Source organism: Chenopodium album, chromosome 6 (assembly GCF_948465745.1).
Source record: "Chenopodium album chromosome 6, dcCheAlbu1.1, whole genome shotgun sequence".
Classification (NCBI taxonomy): domain Eukaryota; kingdom Viridiplantae; phylum Streptophyta; class Magnoliopsida; order Caryophyllales; family Amaranthaceae; genus Chenopodium; species Chenopodium album.
This window is the reverse complement of record NC_137839.1, coordinates 50928987-50951512: the sequence shown is the minus strand read 5'-3', so window position 1 is coordinate 50951512 and position 22526 is coordinate 50928987. Positions and strand designations below refer to the sequence as shown.

Genomic DNA, 22526 nt, shown 5'->3' with positions numbered 1-22526 from the left:
ATTAGAATGCTTAGAATTGCTCCATTTATGAATTAAAGTGCTATGAATAAAAAACTCTACAATTATATATTAGATTGACAAGGAAGCAACTTGTATTTTTTCAATATAGGAAGGAGAGTGAAGCAAACAATCTTCCCCTAAAAAAAAGCAACAATGGCAACGACTCTTGCTAAACTCAGAGCCGGCGTTCAGTCCGCCATCCGCCGCGCCCGTTCCTCCGATCACGTCAAACGCCCCTTCTCTTCTTCCGCCCACAATGACGTTGCTTGTAACTTTCTCTCTTCCCTTCCTTCTACAAATTTCACCTTCAAATTCGCCATTTTTTTTTGCTTTGTTTTGAATACCATTTTCTGATATTTATACATTTAAATCGCAATTTTTATTTATTTATTTATTTTTTATTTTTACGGGTGGTTACTTAATTTATTCAAGTCTGCTTTCATTATTCTTTAGGCTAACTTAGCTAAGCATTTAAGCTTTATAATTTCAATAGAATTGGGGGTTTTAATTAAATTTCGTTTGTATAATATGTTTCATGGAAAAAAAAAAAGAAGTGTTGATCATCTTTGTTTTATTTTTAATTTTATTGAATAAGAGGCTATAGAAGCATTGAAATGGGAGAAAATTACTTATCTTGGTATAATTAGTTGTACAAACATGGCAATGACTTTAGGTCTTCTAAGATTTTAGTTAACTTTTGAACTGTGGTGACCTTAGTTTTTTAGCTTGACTTTTGCGAAGCCGAATGTCTCTTAGACTGGATTTCACTAATGTAGTAATGTATCCTTTGATTGACTGAAAAAATTGTGTGAGCTAATCTGATAAAAAAAATAAAAATAATGTTCTTCGTAATAAAACACAACCATCTTACATAAGGTGCCTAAAGCAGTCCCTTTTCAGTCCATTTGCAGAGAATTAAACGCCTTTTTTAGGTTGTCGGGGAAATAATTCGAGGTTTAAGGGAAGGACGAGGGTGGAAAACAGATGGTTTCATGGGAACTACCTGGAACTTTGCTATGGCAAGGCTAATTCATCTAAAATGTTGCAACCTCAACCATCATTTTTCCATCACTATATCGTAGCATATCTCAAGCAATTGAATTTGATTTGATGAGTTTGTTAACAAATTTAAAGACTTTGGTGTAAATGTTTAAGCTTAGTAAGGTTTGAAACCCAGTGTAAATTTTCCTAGCCAACCTCGCTTCCAATATATTTGTATTTATGTGGCTACATCTTTTAGCTTTTTGAGTAGGGCTTTGCATTCTCTTTTATTTTTTATTTTTTTAGTGCAAGAGGTTATTGGTATGCTTCTATGAGTTCCATCTCCTTTAGCTTACAATAGGTTTGCATTGGTGTTGTAGGCGATTGAACATGGCTCTAAGTAAACACTTTGCTATTCCTAAAAAAAAAAAAAGAAGTAATCACTTTGCTATTCCTAAAAAAAAAAAAAGAAGTAATCACTTTGCTATTAAAGAAATTGAATGCACAATTGTACTTTATAACCTTACCATTATTTTGTAGTCCTTTTTTGTTTATTATTTTTAAAATTTGGTTTTTCAATTTCATTTATACTCTACCCCGCTACATTTTTTTTGTTTGGGTATGTGAAAGAGTCCTTGATAAAATAAAAAGAAGCATTTTGAAGGGGGTAAAAAAATATGCGATGATTATTTTAGAAAGTTGATAGGAATGATTTAAGAAGTATACAATATACCTAAAGAATATGAGCATCAAAATTTAAGAATGGGATAATGCTTAAGATTAAATGAAATTTGGAAAAGAGAAAAACAAGAGATCTTAAGATTAGTTATAATTTGTTTACTTTGATTTATGGGTTAATTATTATAATATTCTTAGTTAAAATTGATCTACATATATCTTATGCTCTGATTTATGGATTAATTGTAAGTTGTTTCCTTTATGCATGTTTGTGTGAAGGTTCGTCTATGGATACCAATTGGGTAAGGTTCTTCAAGCTCAATTTTTAGATAATTATGATTGTTTGATATATTTTTTAGATAATTATACTCAAATTCAACTAAAGATAGATTTACAATCATAAATTACATGAGTTATAATAAATTCTCATGGTAATAGTTATAAATTATAAGTTTGCACTTAAATTCTATAATTTTTATCTAGAATTTTTCTATTTTACGTTATTACTACCCTTATGGTAATCAATCAATCAATCAATCAATCAAAGCCTTAATCCCAAAAGTGGGGTCGGCTAACATGAACCAAATTTGATTATTCCGTGTAGTCATCAACATAAATCTTTCTCCTCCATCCCTTACGATCCAAAACTTCATCCTCACGTAAATCCATGCACTTCATATCCTTCCTCACTCCTTCCAACCAAGTCATCTTTGGTCTCCCTCTTCCTCGTTTAATCCCTCCATGGTCCCACTCTTCCACTCTTCGCACCGGTGCACCCTCGGGTCTCCGTCTTACATGTCCAAACCAACGCAGACGATTTTCCCTTAATTTATCTACAATGCCCGCCACACCTACTTTCTTGCGAATAACCTCATTTCTGATTCTATCTCTTAAAGTGTTTCCACACATCCACCTTAACATGCGCATTTCCGTAACCTCCATCTTTTTAATATGCTCTTTCTTAGAAGCCCAACATTCTGTACCATAGAGCAACACTGGTCTTATGGCAGTCCTGTAGAATTTTCCCTTCAACTTTAAGGGAATGCTGCGGTCGCATAACACTCCCGTGGCCGCTCTCCATTTAAGCCACCCTGACTTAATCCTGTGGGTCACGTCTTGATCAATGTCACCATTCTTCTGGATGATCGACCCTAGGTACTTAAAACATTCACTCATGGTCAAATCCTTTCCATCCAAACTCACCACTTCATTGCTTGTCCCCCTCTGAGTGCCAAAACGACATACCAAATATTCAGTCTTACTCCGACTTAGCTTAAACCCTCTAGATTCCAACCTTTGCCTCCATTGCTCCAACTTGACATTAACCCCATCCTTAGTCTCATCCACCAAAACGATATCATCTGCGAACAGCATACACCATGGAACCTCATCTTGAATTGGTCTAGTTAATTCATCTAGAACCGTTGCAAAAAGAAAAGGGCTTAATGCAGACCCTTGATGCAATCCGATTGTAATAGGGAAATCTTTTGTCAACCCTCCGCATGTCCTCACATTTGTTGACACATCCCGATACATATCCTTAACTAGGTCTACATACCTTCGTGGGATACCTTTCTTCAACATTGCCCACCAAAGTATCTCTCTTGGCACCTTGTCATATGCCTTCTCTAAATCAATAAAGACCATATGAAGATCTTTCTTCTTTACCCTATAAAACTCCATCATTTGTCTTATCAAATGGATTGCCTCCATAGTAGATCTCCCAGGCATAAAACCAAATTGGTTATCTGAAATGCTTGTGCATGCCCTCAACCTTTGTTCAATCACCCTTTCCCACAACTTCATAGTATGGCTCATAAGCTTAATTCCTCGATAGTTAGAACAATCTTGAGCGTCTCCTTTGTTTTTATAAACCGGGACCAAGGTGCTCTTCCTCCAATCTTGTGGGATCCTTGTAGCCGTCCATATCTTGTTGAAAAGGTTTGTTAACCAATCAATACCAATCTTACCCAAACACCTCCACACCTCTATCGGTACCCCATCAGGGCCAACCGCCTTCTTAGGTTTCATCTTCCTCAGTGCAATCTCCACCTCTACTCTCCTAATCCTTCGCACATACTCCATGTTGATTTCTTCATCACTCATAGAGGTATCTCCTATCACAACTCCATTACTTCCATTAAATAATTCATCGAAGTACCCCTTCCACCTGTCCTTGATGCCCTCCTCTTGCACTAGGACCATTTGGTTCTTATCTTTGACACACTTCACCATGCCAATATCCTTCCTTGCCTCTTGTCTTCTCTTTGCCATCTTATAAATGATCCTTTCTCCCTCCTTGGAATCAAGCTTTTCATAAACCTCCTGATATGCCTTTTCTTTTGCTTGGCGAACAGCTGCCTTTGCCTTACTCTTAGCCTCCTTATACGCTGCAAAGGTTTCATCACTCCTACATTTTCCTAAGGCTTGATAGCATTCCCTTTTTTGCTTAATTACTGCTTTCACCTCTTCATTCCACCACGAAGTATCTCTCTGTACCGAAGTTCTTCCCCTTACTTCCCCTAAGACCTCTTTGGCCACTCTTAGGAAACAGTTCTTCATTCGTAACCAAGTCTTGTCCGGATCCACCTCTCCATCCCAATCCGCTTCTTCAATTACCTTTTCTGTAAAAACCTTAGCTTTTGCATCCCTTAGGGTCCACCATCTTATCCTTGGTTCTTCTTGTCTAACTTTTTTCTTCGCCTTCTCTTTCAGACGAATAGTCATTACCAATAGCCGGTGTTGGGTGACCACACTCTCCCCTGGGATAACCTTACAGTTTATGCAACTTTGTCTATCTATGCTCCTTGTGAGCAGGAAGTCTATTTGAGTTGCATTTGCTCCATTCCGAAAAGTTATCAAGTGTGAATCCCTCTTCTTAAACCAAGTATTAGCCAAAATTAAATCATATGATTGGGCAAAATCCATAATAGCTTCACCACCGGCGTCCCTCTGCCCATACCCAAAGCCTCCATGGACACTCTCATAGCCATCTCGGCTCGCCCCAACGTGCCCATTTAGATCCCCTCCAATATATAACTTCTCTGAGTGGTGGACACCCTGCACCACCTCGTCTAGGTCCTCCCAAAATTGTCGTTTCTCTTCTGCATCTAAACCCACTTGGGGAGCATAAGCACTGATAACATTCACAATCTCCTTGCCACATAGCAACTTCAGCCTTATCAACCTATCGTTCTTCCGATAGACCTCGATCACCTCTTTTGCCAACCTCTCATCGAGAACCACACCAACTCCGTTCCTAGCTCCACCATTCCTTGTTCTGTGGCTCGTTTCTTGCCCAACATACCATACCTTATACCCCAAAACCAAGCCTCGAGCTCCTTCTCCTGTCCATCTTGTCTCTTGGAGGCACATGATGTTCACGCGTCGTCTTTTCATTACTTCTACCAATTCTGCTGATTTTCCCGTAAGAGACCCCACATTCCAAGAACCAATCCGCAAACTAAATTCTTTTCTCCCACGCTCCCTCCTGATCCCAACTCCAAGCCCTTGATTATTTGACACCACAATTGGGCAATATGGCGCGTCGCTTCTGGGCGACGACCTAGCAACCCTTACATACTTATCACTGCACCCGGGTCTGGGAAGTGCAGCGCGTCGCTCAGTAGGGAACGCCCCAATGGCACGCCCTTGCTCATTTGACACCACACTCGGGCAATGTGGCGCGTCGCTTCTGGGCGACGACCTAGCAACCCTTGCATACTTATCACTACACCCGGGTCTAGGAAGTGCAGCGCGTCGCTGAGTAGGGAACGCCCCCACGAAAATATCTGTTTGGCTCATGTCATGGGATGTGACGAAGTTTTATACTGGCTGTCACTGGCCTACCGTAACCCTCCTCCTTTATCCAGGCTTGGGACTGGCAGCGGGAAACCCACTGGGCTTATGGTAATGAGAATGTTTATTCCTTTATATATATATATATATATATATATATATATATAAATTCAACTTACTTAAACGAGTGCAAAGAGAAGCTTTTAATTGGGAACGGAGGGGGTAATGTACTAATGTCTGATTTCAAACTAACTGTGGCATGGAGGGTGAATACAAACAATGTTAATGTTATCTAGTTGTCATGTTCTCTATCAAGATCTAAATAACTCCCAAGATATGTTACCTATAAAATAACAGGCTAGACGAGATTTTATTATAGTGTGGGTGCCTAAATAATACTTCCTCTGTTTTTTAATAATTGCAACACTTCCCTAAAATGGAAATATCACAATACTTGCAACACACTATAAATGGAAAGTTATATTAGAGAAAATATGTACTATTTCCCTTATTTAAAGCACATGGCCCACTAAATTACACTCCTAACATCCACTTACGTCATTTTTAAAGTGTATTATATCATGTGAACCCCACATTTCTTAAATACCGTGAAAAAGTGTGTTTTGCAACTATTTAAAAACGGAGGAAATATGGTGTTGTATCTGAATATTTATGAAGTTTAGGAGATGTAAGAAGCTTTTTTCTTTTATTTTAATGAGTGCAATAGCTTTCTTTTGTGATTATATATTTTCTTTCAAATTTACATCTTAGACACAATTTCTGGTAGAATATCAATTTTACTGTGATTATCTGTATGTTGAATAGGATGTTGGTTTCATTGGAATGGGAAATATGGGATCGCACATGGCTATGAACCTTTTCAAATCAGGATTCAGAGTTTCTGTCCATGATGTGTAAGTGTCTGTGATTGTGTGTCTGTGTTTTCCTTCGTGGCTGCGTGAAGTGTTGCTCAAAACTTGCAATCATAGATTGGCATGATAACATGACCTTAACGCGGTATGAAGTGGCTGAGAGATCCTGAAAACCTTACACAGCATTAACACAAATCAAATTAAACCAGAAATAATTGATACATTCATTATACTACCTCCGTTTCATATTATTTGCGACTTTGGTGTATTATAAAAAATTCTAAAGTTGCAAATAATGTGAAACGGAGGTCGTATTATACATTTTAAATTACCTTCTGTTTCATACATCAACACAATATAATATACACTAACACAACCTCTTACCTCAATTGCTGGCTCTAACTTTGTCACTATCTTTGTTTTATGTAACCAAAGAAAACTTCCTTTTGATGTGCTAGTAAATACCTCCACTTTATAAATAAATTGATCTGCAGGATAGAGTTATAATTTTGTTACTAGAATGGTTGACTTGGTCTGTTCTCTTTTCAGCTCAGCTCCAATCAGTTTAGTATCTAATTTCCTTCTCTCATAAGATATTCAATTCATTTCAGCTCAAATTAGTTCATCTCACCTCACCTCAGTTCAGTAAATCAGAACACACCCTAATATTTCTGGATAAGAGTGTTTTATGTGATATAGTTACATAGTGAAGTACCGAAACTATCAATTTGAGGCACCTTGTTTAATACTGAATGTAAAGAACCAAATGTATAGAGAAACATATGTTGATATCTGTACTTATTTTGTTAGCATTCTTGTATATAGCAATCGAGCTGCAGTTCAGCCATTCTTGGATAGGGGAGTTCCTGTGAAGGAAACACCTATGGAAATTGCAGAAACAAGTGATGTTGTAATTACGATGCTTCCTTCATCCGCTCATGTGAGTGACTACTCTAATTAGTGTGTGACCTGTTATTATGAGTGTTTTTTATTCTTCTCTAATACAATTTTTTCTGGCGAACAAGTAGGGATTATATAATACTAGGCTTAAGGTAGTTGCTAATGACTATAGATTAGACTATTAGAGTACATGATTCTTAATTGTTTCACTTGCATGACACTTCAAACTGCTCTTCCCCATCTCAATTTTCAAAGGTTGCTTGTGTTGCTCTCGCTGCTTCCACGGAAAACTGCTTTTCTTTCTTTCCTGTGGCTTCTAAGATATTTTTTCTCTAGCCTTTTTGTTGGAGGCCAAACTCGATACGAACTGTCTACATGAGGGTTCCCTCAACAGTTAGGTGCTAGTTCAAGGTTAGAATTTTAGTTCAACCTGAGTGGTAGAGAGCTATATCATATGATCAAATCTTACTAATTTATTGTTCACAATTTAATCACTATTCGAGTATTAGTAAAGGATCCATTTAAATTAAGGAATCTTTTCTGATTGCTATTTTGTGATACACTCTTTTTTATGACCAGATCATATTTAAAAACAATTGGATGAAGAAAAAAAAAATCAAAAAATGGAAAATTTTGTAACTTTGAGCATTCTGACAGATTTGCCCAATACTCAAAGTATGCATACTATAGGAATCACACATGGAAAGTGTGGAAGTTTTAGAGTAAAGTTGTGAAAGTCATTTTAGTCATATAAACTCATAGAGAAGGATCCTTATAATATCAGTGTTACAAGGGACAAGTCTGACCCACGAATCGTGAATGTGGTTTGTTCGTTCTGGAGCGTGGAACAGACACGACTCAGATTGCTGGAGGTTTTGGCCCAAGTTGTGGAAATGAAAACCTAATTTCAAAGTTTAAGTTTATGTTTTAGTGATTTCAAAGCTTTTGAGAAGAGAAGATTGAAGACGGCCCAAGCCATTCAACATTATAGAGGAGTGAGAAATAAGAAAATTGAATAAGAATAATTTTGGGCTTAAATTTTAGACCCCCACATGCTATTATCTTTCTTTTATTAATAATTTATTTGGACCCACATTTTGTTATCTGCCTTTTGTTTTTTAATGACTCTTTTTATTATACAATATATAAGAGTTTTATTTATTTATTTATTTTTTATTTTATTTTATTTTATTTTATTTTATTTTTTATTATTTTATTATTTTATTTTATTTTATTTTTTTTATTTATTTATTTATTTTCCAATCATTATATTAGGTATTGCATCTTTTATAATACTTAGTTACTTCGTATATACTTGTTTATATATATTGATGGGCTATTATACTTCATTCAAACTTTAATTACTACAATGAAAATATGGGAGTATTTTTGAGAGAAATTAAACCCAATGTACTAGATTCAACAAGGTATTGTTCTGTGTATCCGTTTTTGTACCTTGTTTTGAATCGAACCCTGTCCCATGTAATCTTGCTTTATATTAATTCATATACTTACTTAGAAGGCAAAAAAAATTCTTTGTTAATTATCTTGTTGATTTCAAAGATATTTGATGTCTTTTTTCATCGCAGCCATTCTTCTACAAAATACTATGAATCATTTTTAACTGAAGTTTTGATTTAATGCTGGAGGCCCTGAAGCCGTTGTTACTTTTTTGACAATGGATTTATTTAGCAATGTAGTTAGTCCTCACTTGCATGTCCCTTCTTTTAGACCACTTTATTGCAGAATTCCTTTCAAAAATTTCTTAAATTATATTTCTGGAAATAGCCTTTAAAGTGTTGTCACTTAGAATAATACTAGTTTTTATTTTTATTTGTTTTCATGAAATGAGTCAAGAATCAAGGTGTCATGAAAGAACAGAGTACATTCGTCCTTAAAGACACATACCAAATGAAACAAAGACTAGTTATACCTTCTATTAAAACCTTCCCAAACAGCCATATCATCATATTTAGCATTGCTAATTACATTGCCATATATTCAAAAACTTCGGAGGTGTGGGAACTTTTGCTTTCCTCAAAAATTGTTGCTAGCTTGCCAAATGTAGCATGTCAATGCAGCCAAGCCAACCATTTTAAGTTTGCAGAGAAACTTTTTCATCATCACCCTGTATAAGTTTTGCGAAAGCTAAGACAAATTGTGCCTTTCTTGGTCTGAAAGATCAACAGAATATTTCCAACTAAAATCAGGAAGTGAGAGTGGATCTCAAGGCGTTAGCCTAAGGGAAGGTGCACATTTTTTGCTGCAGAGCATACCCTTATACGGAGTAAAATATTAATTTATCTCACCTGTATGATAGGTTGAATGGCTTTCAATTAATGCTAAATTCATTTTGGAAATCATCATCACAATTTGAGAAATATTTTAGTTTGTTTTCATTTTTATAAGTCAACCCATCTGTGTTCGTGCTATATCATGACTCTGATTTCACTAAGTTTTTGACGCTATAAACTCCTTCTTGCTCTAAAATGTAGCAAGATTTTTGTTATTCCAAATCTCCAACTTTTATGTGTGTCCAAATAATCTTTATGTGCATACAATGGGAAATTTATCGAGGTTATTCTATATTTCTATGCCTTGTTCAGGTTATGGATGTTTATACAGGGCCAAATGGCTTGCTTCATAGTAGCAGTTCCGTACGACCTTGGTTGTTTATTGATTCCTCTACAATTGATCCGCTGACGTCAAGAAAACTCTCCCTGTCTGTTTCTGGCTGTGCCTTGAAGGAAAAGCTAGGTACGTTAAGTTAAACTGTTATAAAATTCTTAAAAAACATTTTGTATAAACTTGTGTAGATAGACAGGGTTTTGATGACTTAATGAAAAAACATTCAGGTCTTGGGATTTGGGTCGACCTGTTTTGTTTCTTAGTTATCTTCTATGACTCATACATCTTCAGTCTTGCGCTTTATCCCTTAACTCTTTATTCTCCTATTTTATCTTTGGGGGTGGACCATCAAAAGGGGAAGGTTGGGGGGGGGGGGGGGGGGTGGGGCGGTGGGGTGGGGGGGGGGGAATGGTTTCTGACTTTCAGAATATTCTGTAGTATCTGTTTTTTCCCTTTTAAAGGTTTAAGTCAAATATCAAGGATAAAAGCATTCCCCCTTTATTTTCATTCTCTTATAGTCACTTAACTTGTACCTTTTCTGTATTCCTCCTTCATTTAAGAGGGAGAAGATTTAAAGTAGGTGAAGACTTTTTTGTATGTCTTTTTTTGGGAGAAGCTCCATACATGTGACTTGTGAGCCATGCACAAAATAGGAAACACACATAGTATAAATAGTAAAGTACGGGAGCATCAATTAAAAGTTACGAAGATGTTAATAAAACCGTTCTTAGTTGTAATTGTAGAAAAACAAAATGTTTCCCTTACTTTTTTCATCATGCAATGCTCTATTTACTCACCTCTTACCTTCCTTTGGTATTATACATAAGGTAGCTGCAGCAAAGCACTAAGCAATACTTAGTTTGTCAGTGTCATAATATCATCCTATTACTGTTTGTAATACTATCTTTTTCATGTTTTGTTTTTATCTTTATATTATACTCTAAATTTAAAAAAAAAAAAAAAAAAAAAGATATCTTGAGAGACACCTAATGCTTCTCTCTCATCCATTGTAAATCCATTGATGAAAAGAGCTGATAAACCACTAAAATCTCTTCTCTTTTATTGTCAAAAGTTCCAAGGTTTCATTTTAATTCCTCTCTAATTAAAGTATCAATTTATGCTGGAACCACACCACACTGCTGTCAAAACATCTTCCCAAAGAGTATTCTGTTTCCATCTCTTTATTTAATCCCACGTAGAGCGTAATTAATGGTGAAACTTCTGAACATCCAAAAAGACCAAAAAACTCCGATGCTATTTCTCCTTTTGACAACCAACCAAAGCAGCATGGTAGATACATGTAATGATAATGATTAAATTCAAACAAATAATTTCTGAATGTAACAATATTTGTTTGTTTTTGATCTCCATCACATCTGCATGAATATGGTGTATTCTTGTATTGAAGCTGCTCTTATGTAACTATAACCTTAGGCAAATTTAGCTTTATCATTGGCTATCTTGGCATACTTCCATGCAACAGCTTCCTCATATCTTGCTGCCCTTGATTTTTTGCAGTAGAGATCTCACTGTTCATTGTTGAAATTCTTTTTATGTTATCTGTAATTAAGAGAGATTTTATATAAAGGAAGTAAGGGCCTGTTCAGCTTAATTTCATTTCAGTTTAGTTCAGCTCAGCTCCAATTAGTTTAGTCTAGTTCAGTTCCCAATTCTCTCTCATAAACAATTCATTTCGGCTCTATTCAGTTCAGTTCAGCCCTAATCTATTCAGTTCAGTTGTTTTTAGTAAATCAGAACAGGCCCTATCTTCAGATCATCTATACTTTGTTGGGTCAATTAGGCTTTTGGACTTTTGTTGCTCTATGTAGTGTTCTCAGAGTGATACTAATTCCGTTCATTTTATTTTGGAATAAAATGACATGTTCTGCCTGGCTAATGTATTATGCAATTACGCTGATAAGTTTAGCTTATTCTATTTATAGGCAATAGAAAAGTTGAGCTTATAGTCAAAGACTATAAACTCCAGATAAATTTATTCAATTTGGTATAAGATGTTGCCAATCTATATAAGTGGCTTACTTTTCCTTATTACTTCCGTTTGGGTGTTTGTACTTCTGTGTTCTTGTGTCTGGGTGTTGTAATTCCTTCAAGTTAATGTAGGTTGCCAGGAGAAGCCATTTATGTTAGATGCTCCTGTTTCTGGTGGTATACTTGCTGCAGAAGCTGGATCATTGACCTTCATGGTAAATTTTTTTCCTACCAACATGTGTGCTTCATTTGCTATGAGCCTATGAGTGCTGCTGAAAATCTTGGTAAAAAAGCTATTATGGCCTCATGATTGGGCCTTACTTTTGGTCCTTGAATAGTTAAATCTCTTTTAATGTCCTGGACCCAAGAACATGATCTTGTTTTATTGTCCAATGTTTTTCAATCCGCTATCTGGTAAAGGTTTTGGTTATTAGTTCATGTGGCATCATTCTTCCCTGTGTGGTCTATCCTTACTACCGATTAAGGCTTATGTTCTTGTGTAGGGGTTCAGGGTTGGGGGATGATGTGTTTCTTTCCCATCTTTTGCTTAAGGAGTTAAGGCAATAATTAGGGTGTTTTTCTTTTGAACAATATGTATAGTAGAAGCCTTAAGGCTCAAAATCTTACTTTCAACATATAGTAATAGAAGACAAGATTAAATCAATCATATATACAAGTAGTAAACATGGAGCCTGAATATCACGCTTAGCTACAATTAGATCCTGCTGACAAACTTCTTGCATGCATATTGATAAGTTTTTAAAACAGTACATAATGAGCAAGGAAAGGATTAAGTTTGAACTGTTAAAAAAAGTTTTCATTTTGTTCACATTAGGTGCATGTTTGGTATGAATTGTGCAAAGAGAATAGTGAGGGGTAGGGCAATGTTAACTGCTACCAATATTAGCTATTTGATACAATTAAGGAAAGGAATTCCTTGTATCATATTGGTGATTGATGAGGCTAGCAATTTTGTTTGGACGAGTAATTGTGGTTGGTTTTTGTTGCCCTTGTATCGAAGTGTGTTACCCCGCCTCTTGCCATTTCCATCACTTATAACACTATACCAAAAATGTTCTATGTCACAAGTCTATTTCCTTCATAATTTATTTTAGCAGCTTCAGCGATTGGTTTATTCCACTCACGAGCTATAAAAAGCTTTCATTTTCTTGGTTAACTTATTGATGATTTTTTCTTTCATTATATTGATGAAGTATAAAAAATGGATTCAGGTAGGAGGCACTCAGGAAGCCTACCTGGCAGCAGAACCATTGTTTCATTCCATGGGCAGAGCCTCAATCTATTGTGGTGGAGCAGGAAATGGTTCAGTAGGTTCTTCCTTTTATAAGCTCTTCTCCATTAGTCTATTTTTTATTGGCACAGTGTCTCCTCCTTTCTTTGGAGTATCTCTTTGATCTTCGTTATGCTCATAATTAGGGACTAAAAAATTTATGTGTAATGTGGTATTTAGATCGTCTCGTAAATTGTTTAATTTTTGTGACAAAATAAATTATTTTGAAATAAACCCTTTTAAATAACTATGTTTTATGTGCTAGAGTAATCTTTCACTGATCAGTTGCTCACTATTTGTTTTCACGCCTTCAACAAGTACTTATGAGACTGATTTGAAAGATGATGCATAATGGGGATGACACCATAGTTAGAACTGTCTTTGGTGATTTTGTCTATCATTCTGATTTCATTAAACTATTTCTATCTTACAAAAACTTATTTGTATCCTTTTTAAATTAAACTTTGTTTGCAAACTCTATTTTGGATGATTTGTACATGCCTTATGCTCTCTCGAGTATGGCAAAACACTTCTTGCACTTCTGCTTTATTATACATTGTCATTTTAAATCCAAAATAATTTGATAAAATTCTGGGGTGTTACACTGTAATGTAATGCACCATCCTCTACTTAACCCACATGTGAGAATGATATATGCCAGGCGTAAGAAGGAAAATTTTTAGATTGCAGCGAAAAGTGTCAGCAAAATTTATTCGAGAAGGATGCCTTGGGCAAGGAGTGAGGAATTTCAATTATTTGAGGGGAGTATACTGAATTGTCTGAGTTGGTCCTATAAATGAGGAAGTTGTAGGAAAACGTAATATTGACTATTAAGTGTTCTGTATTTTCATTCTCTCTTCATAAATCGTGTACATCATTGGTGATTTCATAATATCAATTAATAGATCTATCAGTTCCCACTACAGCGTTACTCTTTTTCTGCTTAAAACAGTGTTCTTACACAATATAAAAAAAAAAAAAAAAATATATTAATCCCATTTCATAATAGACAACTTTCTCTTGGATGCATATAGGTCGCAAAGATATGCAATAACCTCACAATGGCTATTAGCATGATTGGAGTGTCAGAAGCCCTCACCATTGGTCAGTCTCAGGGAATTGCTGCGAGTACTCTGTCGAGTATATTCAACTATTCAAGTGCTCGTTGCTGGAGCAGGTATTAAATCTCTCTTGAATGTGTTTTTGTAATGGGTATTAACAAGTATTGGTCTATTATAAATATCTCTTGATTGTTTGTGTTGTATCTTCTTTTTTATTTTTCAATTGCAGGAAGATAAATAGCCAATATAGGATTTTTCCAATTGATGTTTAAAAGAATTAACAATTATTTTATTTCTTGTTACTGCATTGTGTAAAAGTAAAACCCTCAACTTCAGAGTTACCACTATTATTTTATTTATTTATTTATTTTCCAATCATTTGAGCAGTGAGCACTATAATGACTAGACAAATTACTGTCTGAATCCTTCATCTTATGTCAATGGACTGATGCTTCAGAAGTATGTTAGTGCGAAGTAATTCAGAAATAGACTTGCATGCGAACTACTGCAACTGTTTTGGTTGGTGATTGAAAAAGGTGTGGTCTGAAAGATAAAAAAAATATCATTTCGTTTCCGGTTGTGGCACAAATTGTCCCTTGTGATCTTTCTAGGCAGCAGCTCCACACGCTTCAAGAAAAAATGTCTGGCATATCATGGAATTGCCACATTAAATCCAGATTGAAGGATGCCCCTCCAACTTTCCTAGCCCTTAGCTGATTGCAGTGTCATAATTGCCACATCAAATCCAGATTGAAGAAGGCCCCTCCAACATTCCTAGTCCTTAGCTAATTGCAGTGTCGTAATTGCCGTGTCATTGTGCCTACTTGTTTTTTACATCCTGGGTCTGCCTTCTCTCAAGGTTTCCATACCCACTATGCCAGCACTCTCTCAGCCATATCCTCCACTGTACCATAGTGTCTAAATCTAGCCTAGGGATAGCCGTTTGGAGATGTGAGAGCTACCAATAAATTCTTTCTTGATCCTCATGCTTAACTAATAACTATTGAGGGGCCATTTGGTTTGGGTTTTTCATGAAAGGGAAAGAAACTTGTCCCCTTCCTTAATCCATACTGAATTCTTTCAATTCCTCAAATCCCTCTGCACACATCAGCATTCACATTTTAGATAGTGCACACGAGGGTACCATGTGCTTGGAGCTCTCGCCTCAAAACGTTAATTATTATTATTATTATTATTATTATTATTATTATTATTATTATTATTTTTTTGAATAATATAGGATTCTAGTGAACATAAAGCCTATGAAGCCTATATGACACACTCAATTATTCATTTGGGTATGCTATTGGGATTCTAAGGTAGAAGAAGGTCTGATACTAATTTTGTGTGTTAAACACCATAAAATTTGTGACGATGGTGCGATTCCTTTAAGTAAAAAACGAGGAACACAAGCTTCATTAAAAGAAAAGGGTGGTTGCATAATTGAAATATATGTTGATCATATTTGTTCTTTCTCATCAGTACAACCACAAGCCATGTATAATTTTCGAATCCCCCAATGTTATCTTTGTTAGACTTAGATAAACTATCTATGTGCATGAAATATTATATATGAACAGTTCTTGTTTATGAGGAACAATCTATTTTGCAATTTTTTTTCTTTTATTAGTACAAGGTTTAATCCTATCTTTATTTTCTCCATCTCTTTTCCTTAGACAACACTCATGCCAGTAAGACAACTTTCAAACAATACAAGTATAAATTATAGTCAAAATACCTTTTTCCATTAAATTCAGGTAGATTCGGGACTCAATATCTCTCTCTTTCTCTTTTTTTTTTCCTGAATTCTCCTCAACTAGATTCACTAGTGGCCATAATTTTCGACTTTCCAACTTCTCTATGTGTGCTTTGCACCGTTATTAGAAAACTGTGTCTGTTCCATCGTAGTGCCAATTATTTGGTTATAGAAATAATTGGTATCAGCCATTCATCATCTCTATTCTCACAATTGTTTTAAATTGAATTCTACGGAAAGAAACATAGTTCTTGATGTCTTAATAAGAAATTCTATAGCATCGAGCTTCTCTCAAACTTTGAATAGATTTTTACCAATAATGGATCAGCAGGGTGTTTTGGGTGTTTTTTGGTCCCTCGGTAGAGTTATGGCACCAAGACTGGTCCGACGTGATTTGTACCTCAAAAAAACACAGAGACTCCGGTTGGTAGGAGCTCCTCCTTCGACGATCAAGTTAATATTGGTCGTAGATCTTCTCGGATTCCGAGATCAGGTGTTTTCTCTGTTGTGAGAGAATGTAGGGTTGTTGTAATAAATGAATCTGTCCCCAAAATAGGGGGAAAATCTCCCTATTTATAGGGTCGTTGGGAAATGTTTTGCGGCGTTCTTGGAAATTAGGCCTTGAAGGCCGCCATTCTATTTGTTATGTGAGGCTGACACGTTAGACCCATCCAAGATTGACACGTGTCCCTCTCTGATTGGACCACGTGTCTAGGGTATTTTTACCCTAAACAAGACCAGGTATATCTAGTGCTGTCAAATTTCAAACCGAAACCGTTTAACTGTCCGACTTTCCGACCCAAATGAGAACCGAACCGATTAAAAACCGATTTTGTAAAACCGAAAACCGACCCGAACCGTATTTAAGTAAACCCGAAACCGATCCGATCCGAATAATGTCAAACCGTATAAAAACCGAACCCGTTAACAAACCAAACCAGTTCTAAACCGAACTGATATCAAACCAAACCGAAAAGGAACCGAACCGTTTCTAACCCGAAATCGTTTCCAACCCGAAACCGTTTGAACCGAGGTAAAAACCGTTTACACCGAACCGTTTACACCGAACCGTTTATAAACCGAACCACTTACAAACCAAACCGTTTATAAATCAAACTGTAATTTCGATGTCACAATAACTCGTCAAATCATGATTATACACATCAATTAGATGATTGAATAATAAGCAGCTAATAATGTGATAGTAAAACAATAATAATTCATTAATACACTAAACTTTTATAATCTACGTTACTTCGTAATAAACTAGTAAGATCAGTATGACTAAACTTGATATAACATGATATGTATTTTTGAAATCGATGAGAATTTGTTTATAATATAATGCCTAATGCCTAAATATGAAGTGATGAAGTCTCGTCTTGATATAAAACTTGTTAACCAGCAAAAGGTTAGTAAGTACTATGAAATTTCAAACCAAAATCGTTTAACTGTCCGAATCCAAACGACCCGATTAAAAACCGACTTTTTGAAATAATTAACCGTTCCGAACAATAATTTAATAAACGTGAAATGGAACTGATCCGAATGACCTTAAGCCGTATAAAAGGCAAACCCGTTAACAAACCGACCCAAAATAAAACTGAACCGAAAAAGAACCGAACCGTTTCTAACTCAAAATTGTTTTCATCCCGAAACTGTTTGAACCGGTATAAAAACCGTTTACACCGAACCGTTAACAAACTGCAACCCGGCTACATCGAATCGTTTACTTCCCGAACCGTATTAAAACCGCTCAAGAATAAACCAAAACCGAATCGAACCGATAACTATTTAAACCGAACTGAAACCGACCCGCGAGACACTTAAACCGATTTCAAACCGACCCGATTTAATACCGAACCGATTTCAAACCAAACCGAACCCGAACTGTCAAACCGTTTTGACAGTGCTAGGTATATCCCTTCCATGCCTTTATTTGCTAGACCTTTGTAGACCCACAAATTAGATTTCCGGAAGCAGATAACACATCTTGCAGAGGTGTACAGTGCATGAATGCACTGCCTTGCAGAAGTCTTACATTTGGCAGTACTTATATTATACTAGATAAAGCCCGTGCGATGCACGATTTGTTTGAATTTTTAAAAATAATATGTATATATATATATATATATATATATATATATATATATATATATATATATATATATATATATATATATATATATATATATATATGCGCTAAAATTTGTTATATATTGAGATAAAATTCCTTATATCAAAAGATAATATTTTGTATTTAATTAGTTTAAACTTGATAATCTCATTTGCCAATTTTGCTTACATGCCACTTAAATTATTTAATTCTAAAAGAAATTAATAATCTAGTATTTAATTGACTACCATTGAAATTTATTATCCTACGTGGCGCGCTGAAAAAATTAAATCCTACGTGGCTCTCTAAAAACTCGAGAAAAAACTCCTCTTTATATATACATATTAGATTCTCTGCACGAGCACACTACTCTCACCATGTTGTGGTCTTTCATGTTATCTTAGTTGTCAAATTTAGTTTGTAAAGAAGTGGACATGGTGTAAGTGGGGTTTCATATTTCTTAAAGGCTTCTACGTATGAATATAGAAGAGTAATATTTTCTTGGCTTTGTCACTTTGTGAGAATTATTGCAACTTTGTGAGAAATATTTTTCCTTTCTGGTAATCCCGGGAACTTTTTTATTAAAATACTTCAATAATTTTCTTATATGAATCATAGTATATTTTGAGCTTCTGTTTTTGTTTTTTCATGTGTGATGTTTTTTGTAATTAGCTATGGATTGATGCTTAGTTTTGTAATATGAATTCATGTTTCCATTTCTTTCCGATTCTTTCAAGCATCTTCAAACCCCATAATGTTAGTTTCAATTGTAATCCTAAGTTTAAATTGGCAAAAAACATGTCTTCACATACAATATGGCTAACATGGGCTATTTACAGTGATACTTACAACCCAGTGCCCGGGGTGATGGATGGGGTACCTTCGTCGAGAAATTATCAAGGGGGTTTTGCATCTAAGCTCATGGTATGTAGATATAGATAAGCTAATTGTTCTACTTTACGTTTTCAATCTTTGATTATGTTCTTTGTTCTTATTGAGCGATCCATATGATTTGCATGTGCAAAAATTAACTTGTGCATAATCATTGACCAAATGGACTTGCTATTGAATCCATAATTATTTTATAGATTGCTTAAAGATGTGGTAAAATTTTGACTATTATTGTAGGCAAAGGACTTGGATCTTGCTGCTGTTTCAGCAAAAGAGGCAGGTGTCAAACATCCATTGACTATCCAAGCACAAGAAATGTATGTCGTATTATATCTTGTGTTAGCTTCAGTTCTTATGTTGCTCATATGGCGAGCAGTGATCAAGTTCTTAGTTTGCAATATGATTTTGGTTTTGCTGGATCTACCGTTTATATTTCTAACTATGAATATCTAAAACGTGCTATTTTCTCTGCATAAAAAACCATAAAATAATTCTATTCCATAGTTATATTTCCAGTCTTTTTTCTGCTCTCTTAGTAAGATATTTTTCTTTCAAGACACTATTTCAGAGATGACTGGCCCCAGAAAAAGCTGCCCTTAAGGCGTCACATTCTTTAATGTGGCTATGGTTTTCCTTTTTAGGTGGTCATGAACATTTTTAATTTGATTTATATCCTGAAGTGGAGAAAGAATTGTAAAGGTGAAAGTAGTGTGAGTATTCTTTGTGTATGTCTTGTGTAATTCATGGGATTAATGATCAGTTAGAAAAAAAGCTTTTTTCTAAATTTTCACTGCCTTAATGATATCTTTCTTCTTACCCAGCAGAATTTATTAGTTCCTGTCTTTACGTATATCATATGCCTTTATGTAGTTTTAAGATGGCCATGCCAAATTTTTGAAGTAATTATTTCTTGGATAGGTGCTATGCTTGTTAGAGATACATTTGTTTTTATTTAGACAGGATCTGTACCATGAATATATTCCTTGGTCTCTTAGGCCATGTTCACTCACCTTATTTTTGCTGAACCGAAATTATTTTTACGGAACTGAAATTATTTTTATTGAACTGAAATTATTTTTGCTGAACTAAAATTATTATTTTTTTTTACTGATTTTCTATTATATTTTTTCTCTAAGTTTACTGATTTGAAGTGAAATTATTTTTGCTGAACTAAACTTATTTTTACTGAACTGAAATTAATTTTATAGAAAAGAAATTAATTTTATTGAATATTATTCTTTTAAGGTGAATCGGTAAAGTGAACAGGGCCTTACTCTATAGTATTTTTAGTTTTTATCTGTTTATTTCAACTTTTTAGTTAGCAATGTCTTCATTTTGTGCTCGCTTACATAAGCACCCAATGGACTCTAAACTGATTTTTAAATACTAAGTTTTATATACCTACTTCTTTCATGTTTGAAGTACTGGCAATCCATAACAAAAAAAGTAAAATCTGAATTGTTCGGATTCAGTTTTATTTTGGTACAGATTCATTCATGTAATGCCCATGGCAGAGCTATTATAAGTTGTTTTTGCCTCTTTTCTCCTGGCTCTGTTATATACAGTAATATTTAGATATGCTTCCTGAATCCTGATGTCCTTAAGCACAAGCCACTCTAGTAAGATGAACTTTACTATTAGCAGATTCATGGTCAGTCCCTTTTTGGATGGTATTTTGTTATAGTGGTTTCAACAATTTGTCTTTGGTCATTTATTGATATATCAACTAAGGGGGTGATTGATGAAAAACACAATGATGATTCTTTGGTTCACATGCTTGTAATGTATCTTTTCTTTCTTTAGATACTTATGGTTGTGGAGTAATTGGCCAGTTGGTGTGCTTATTTAAGATATCCTGCTTCTGTAATGCTGATATATTTTTCTTTTGTTTTTCCAGATACCATGAACTGTGCAGTGAGAACAATTCTGCTAAAGATTTCTCCTGCGTCTTCCGCCATTATTATGGTGGAAAGGATGAACCAGTCAAGGAGTAGCCTTAAGTCTGAATCTGTTGGTGATTATTTGTATCACATGTCATTAAATTTGCTCAGAATTTTAAGTACAGTACTTCTCTCACCTATGGTTATGTGTATAAACTAGAGCAGACTTCAAAACTTTCCAACAATCAAACGATATATTATTACTCTAGAATCAATGTATAGCCTAAATCTTGCTTTGTAACTTTTGATCCTGAACTCATATATTAGGTTAGGGCATATAATTTATTTTTGGGAAGCTCTAAAGTCTGCGTCCAATACAATTAGAATTGAATCATTGTCGTTTGTAAATATTAAGATACGTTCAAAATAGCTCAAGATTGTCAGTTTTTGGGTTTGGTTGTAGTGTTTTACTCAATTAGAATTGAATCATTGTCGTTTGTAAATATTAAGATACGTTCAAAATAGCTCAAGATTGTCAGTTTTTGGGTTTGGTTGTAGTGTTTTACTCAATATCTCATTACTTAAAATTTGGTATTGAATTGATGTATTGTCGTAGGGTTTATTTAAAGGGTTATAAGGTAATCTAACTATAAAGCTTATTTCAAGGGTTATTTAAAGGATTGCAAATTGCAAACCAAGTGTGCGTGGTTTTGAGGTAATGAGAAATAAGACAATAAAGGAAATTGAGCTATGGTTTATTGGTTTATGCATGTCTAGAGAATTGGGCGTGTAGACTAAAGTTAAACATGGGCATTGTGTTGCGCTAGGCCGTTGCAGGCCGTGTCTGGGTGGGGCTCGTGCTGGGTTGTGCCGTGCCAAATTTTGGCACACCCCAGCCCACGGCACGACCCACGTTAAGTTTATATAAATAATGTTATTAATTTATGTTTATGTTAATGTTAATATATATTTTTTTTGAACAAATTTAATTTAATTAAGTTTATATAAATAATTTATGTTTAAGTTTATATAAACTTATGTGTGCATGGGACGTGCCATGTGCCTGGCTGGTGGGCCGTGCCGACCCATGGGCCGACGACCGTGCCTCCTCGCCGTGCCCGTGCCGGATTTCAATTTGTTTGTTCAAGGCACGGCCCACAAGTGGACCATCGTGCCGGTGGCTATGCCGGAATCGTGCCGAGTCCGTGTCGCCCACTGTCGGCACGGCCCATGCCCACCTTTAGCTAAAGTATTAGGATTTTGGGTTTCCAAAGGAGCTTTAAGGCAATTCTTGAGCTCATTTAAATAATCAAGTGTTAATTGAGGAAACACAACTTGGTGCCTACACTAAGGGCCTGTTCTCTTACGTTGAAATTCAGTTCAGTTCAGTTCAGTTCAGTTTAGTTCAGTTCAGCTCAGCTCAGCTCAGTCCAGTTCAGCTCAGTTCAGCAGTTCAGTTCAGCTCAGTTCCTAATTTCATTCTCTTATAAAATATTCAGTTCAGTTCAGTTCAGTTCAGTTCAGTTCAGCTCAATTCAGTTTAGTTCAGTTAAGTTCAGTTCAGTCAATAAGAACAGGCCCTAAGGAACAGAGATGACAATGAGTCGGATTCGGATCGGGTGGAGCTTCACCCGCATCCATCATGCCAATAGCTTCATCCACATCCATCCATCATCCGCTTCAAT

General features: G+C 35.4%; 1 protein-coding gene across 6 annotated transcripts; it reads left to right on the top strand.

Annotated features, from left to right (window-relative positions):
* Positions 1–58: 58 nt before the first annotated feature.
* On the top strand, positions 59–21605 carry LOC145636071 (putative 3-hydroxyisobutyrate dehydrogenase, mitochondrial). Of its 6 annotated transcripts, none has more exons than XM_081687517.1 (11): positions 59–268; positions 1939–1961; positions 6283–6371; positions 7140–7269; positions 9836–9986; positions 11979–12061; positions 13061–13174; positions 14172–14314; positions 18910–18994; positions 19199–19278; positions 20859–21605. In XM_081687517.1, exons 1-11 carry the CDS (start codon positions 154–156, stop codon positions 20953–20955), a joined length of 1110 nt encoding a protein of 369 aa, XP_081543643.1. In that variant the 5' UTR covers positions 59–153; the 3' UTR covers positions 20956–21605. The 6 variants fall into 6 exon arrangements, with proteins under 6 accessions (XP_081543643.1, XP_081543644.1, XP_081543645.1 ...); XM_081687518.1 differs by having other exon boundaries at positions 61–268; positions 7155–7269; XM_081687519.1 differs by having other exon boundaries at positions 61–268; positions 13079–13174.
* The last annotated feature ends 921 nt before the right edge of the window (positions 21606–22526 follow it).

Excerpts from the sequence above, each read along its gene's own strand:
- LOC145636071 (XM_081687517.1), top strand. The coding sequence starts at position 154 with ATGGCAACGACTCTTGCTAAACTCAGAGCCGGCGTTCAGTCCGCCATC. Across the intron at positions 6,372-7,139 it reads AGAGTTTCTGTCCATGATGT|CATTCTTGTATATAGCAATC; the intron begins GTAAGTGTCTGT and ends TTATTTTGTTAG. Across the intron at positions 19,279-20,858 it reads ACTATCCAAGCACAAGAAAT|ATACCATGAACTGTGCAGTG; the intron begins GTATGTCGTATT and ends TTGTTTTTCCAG.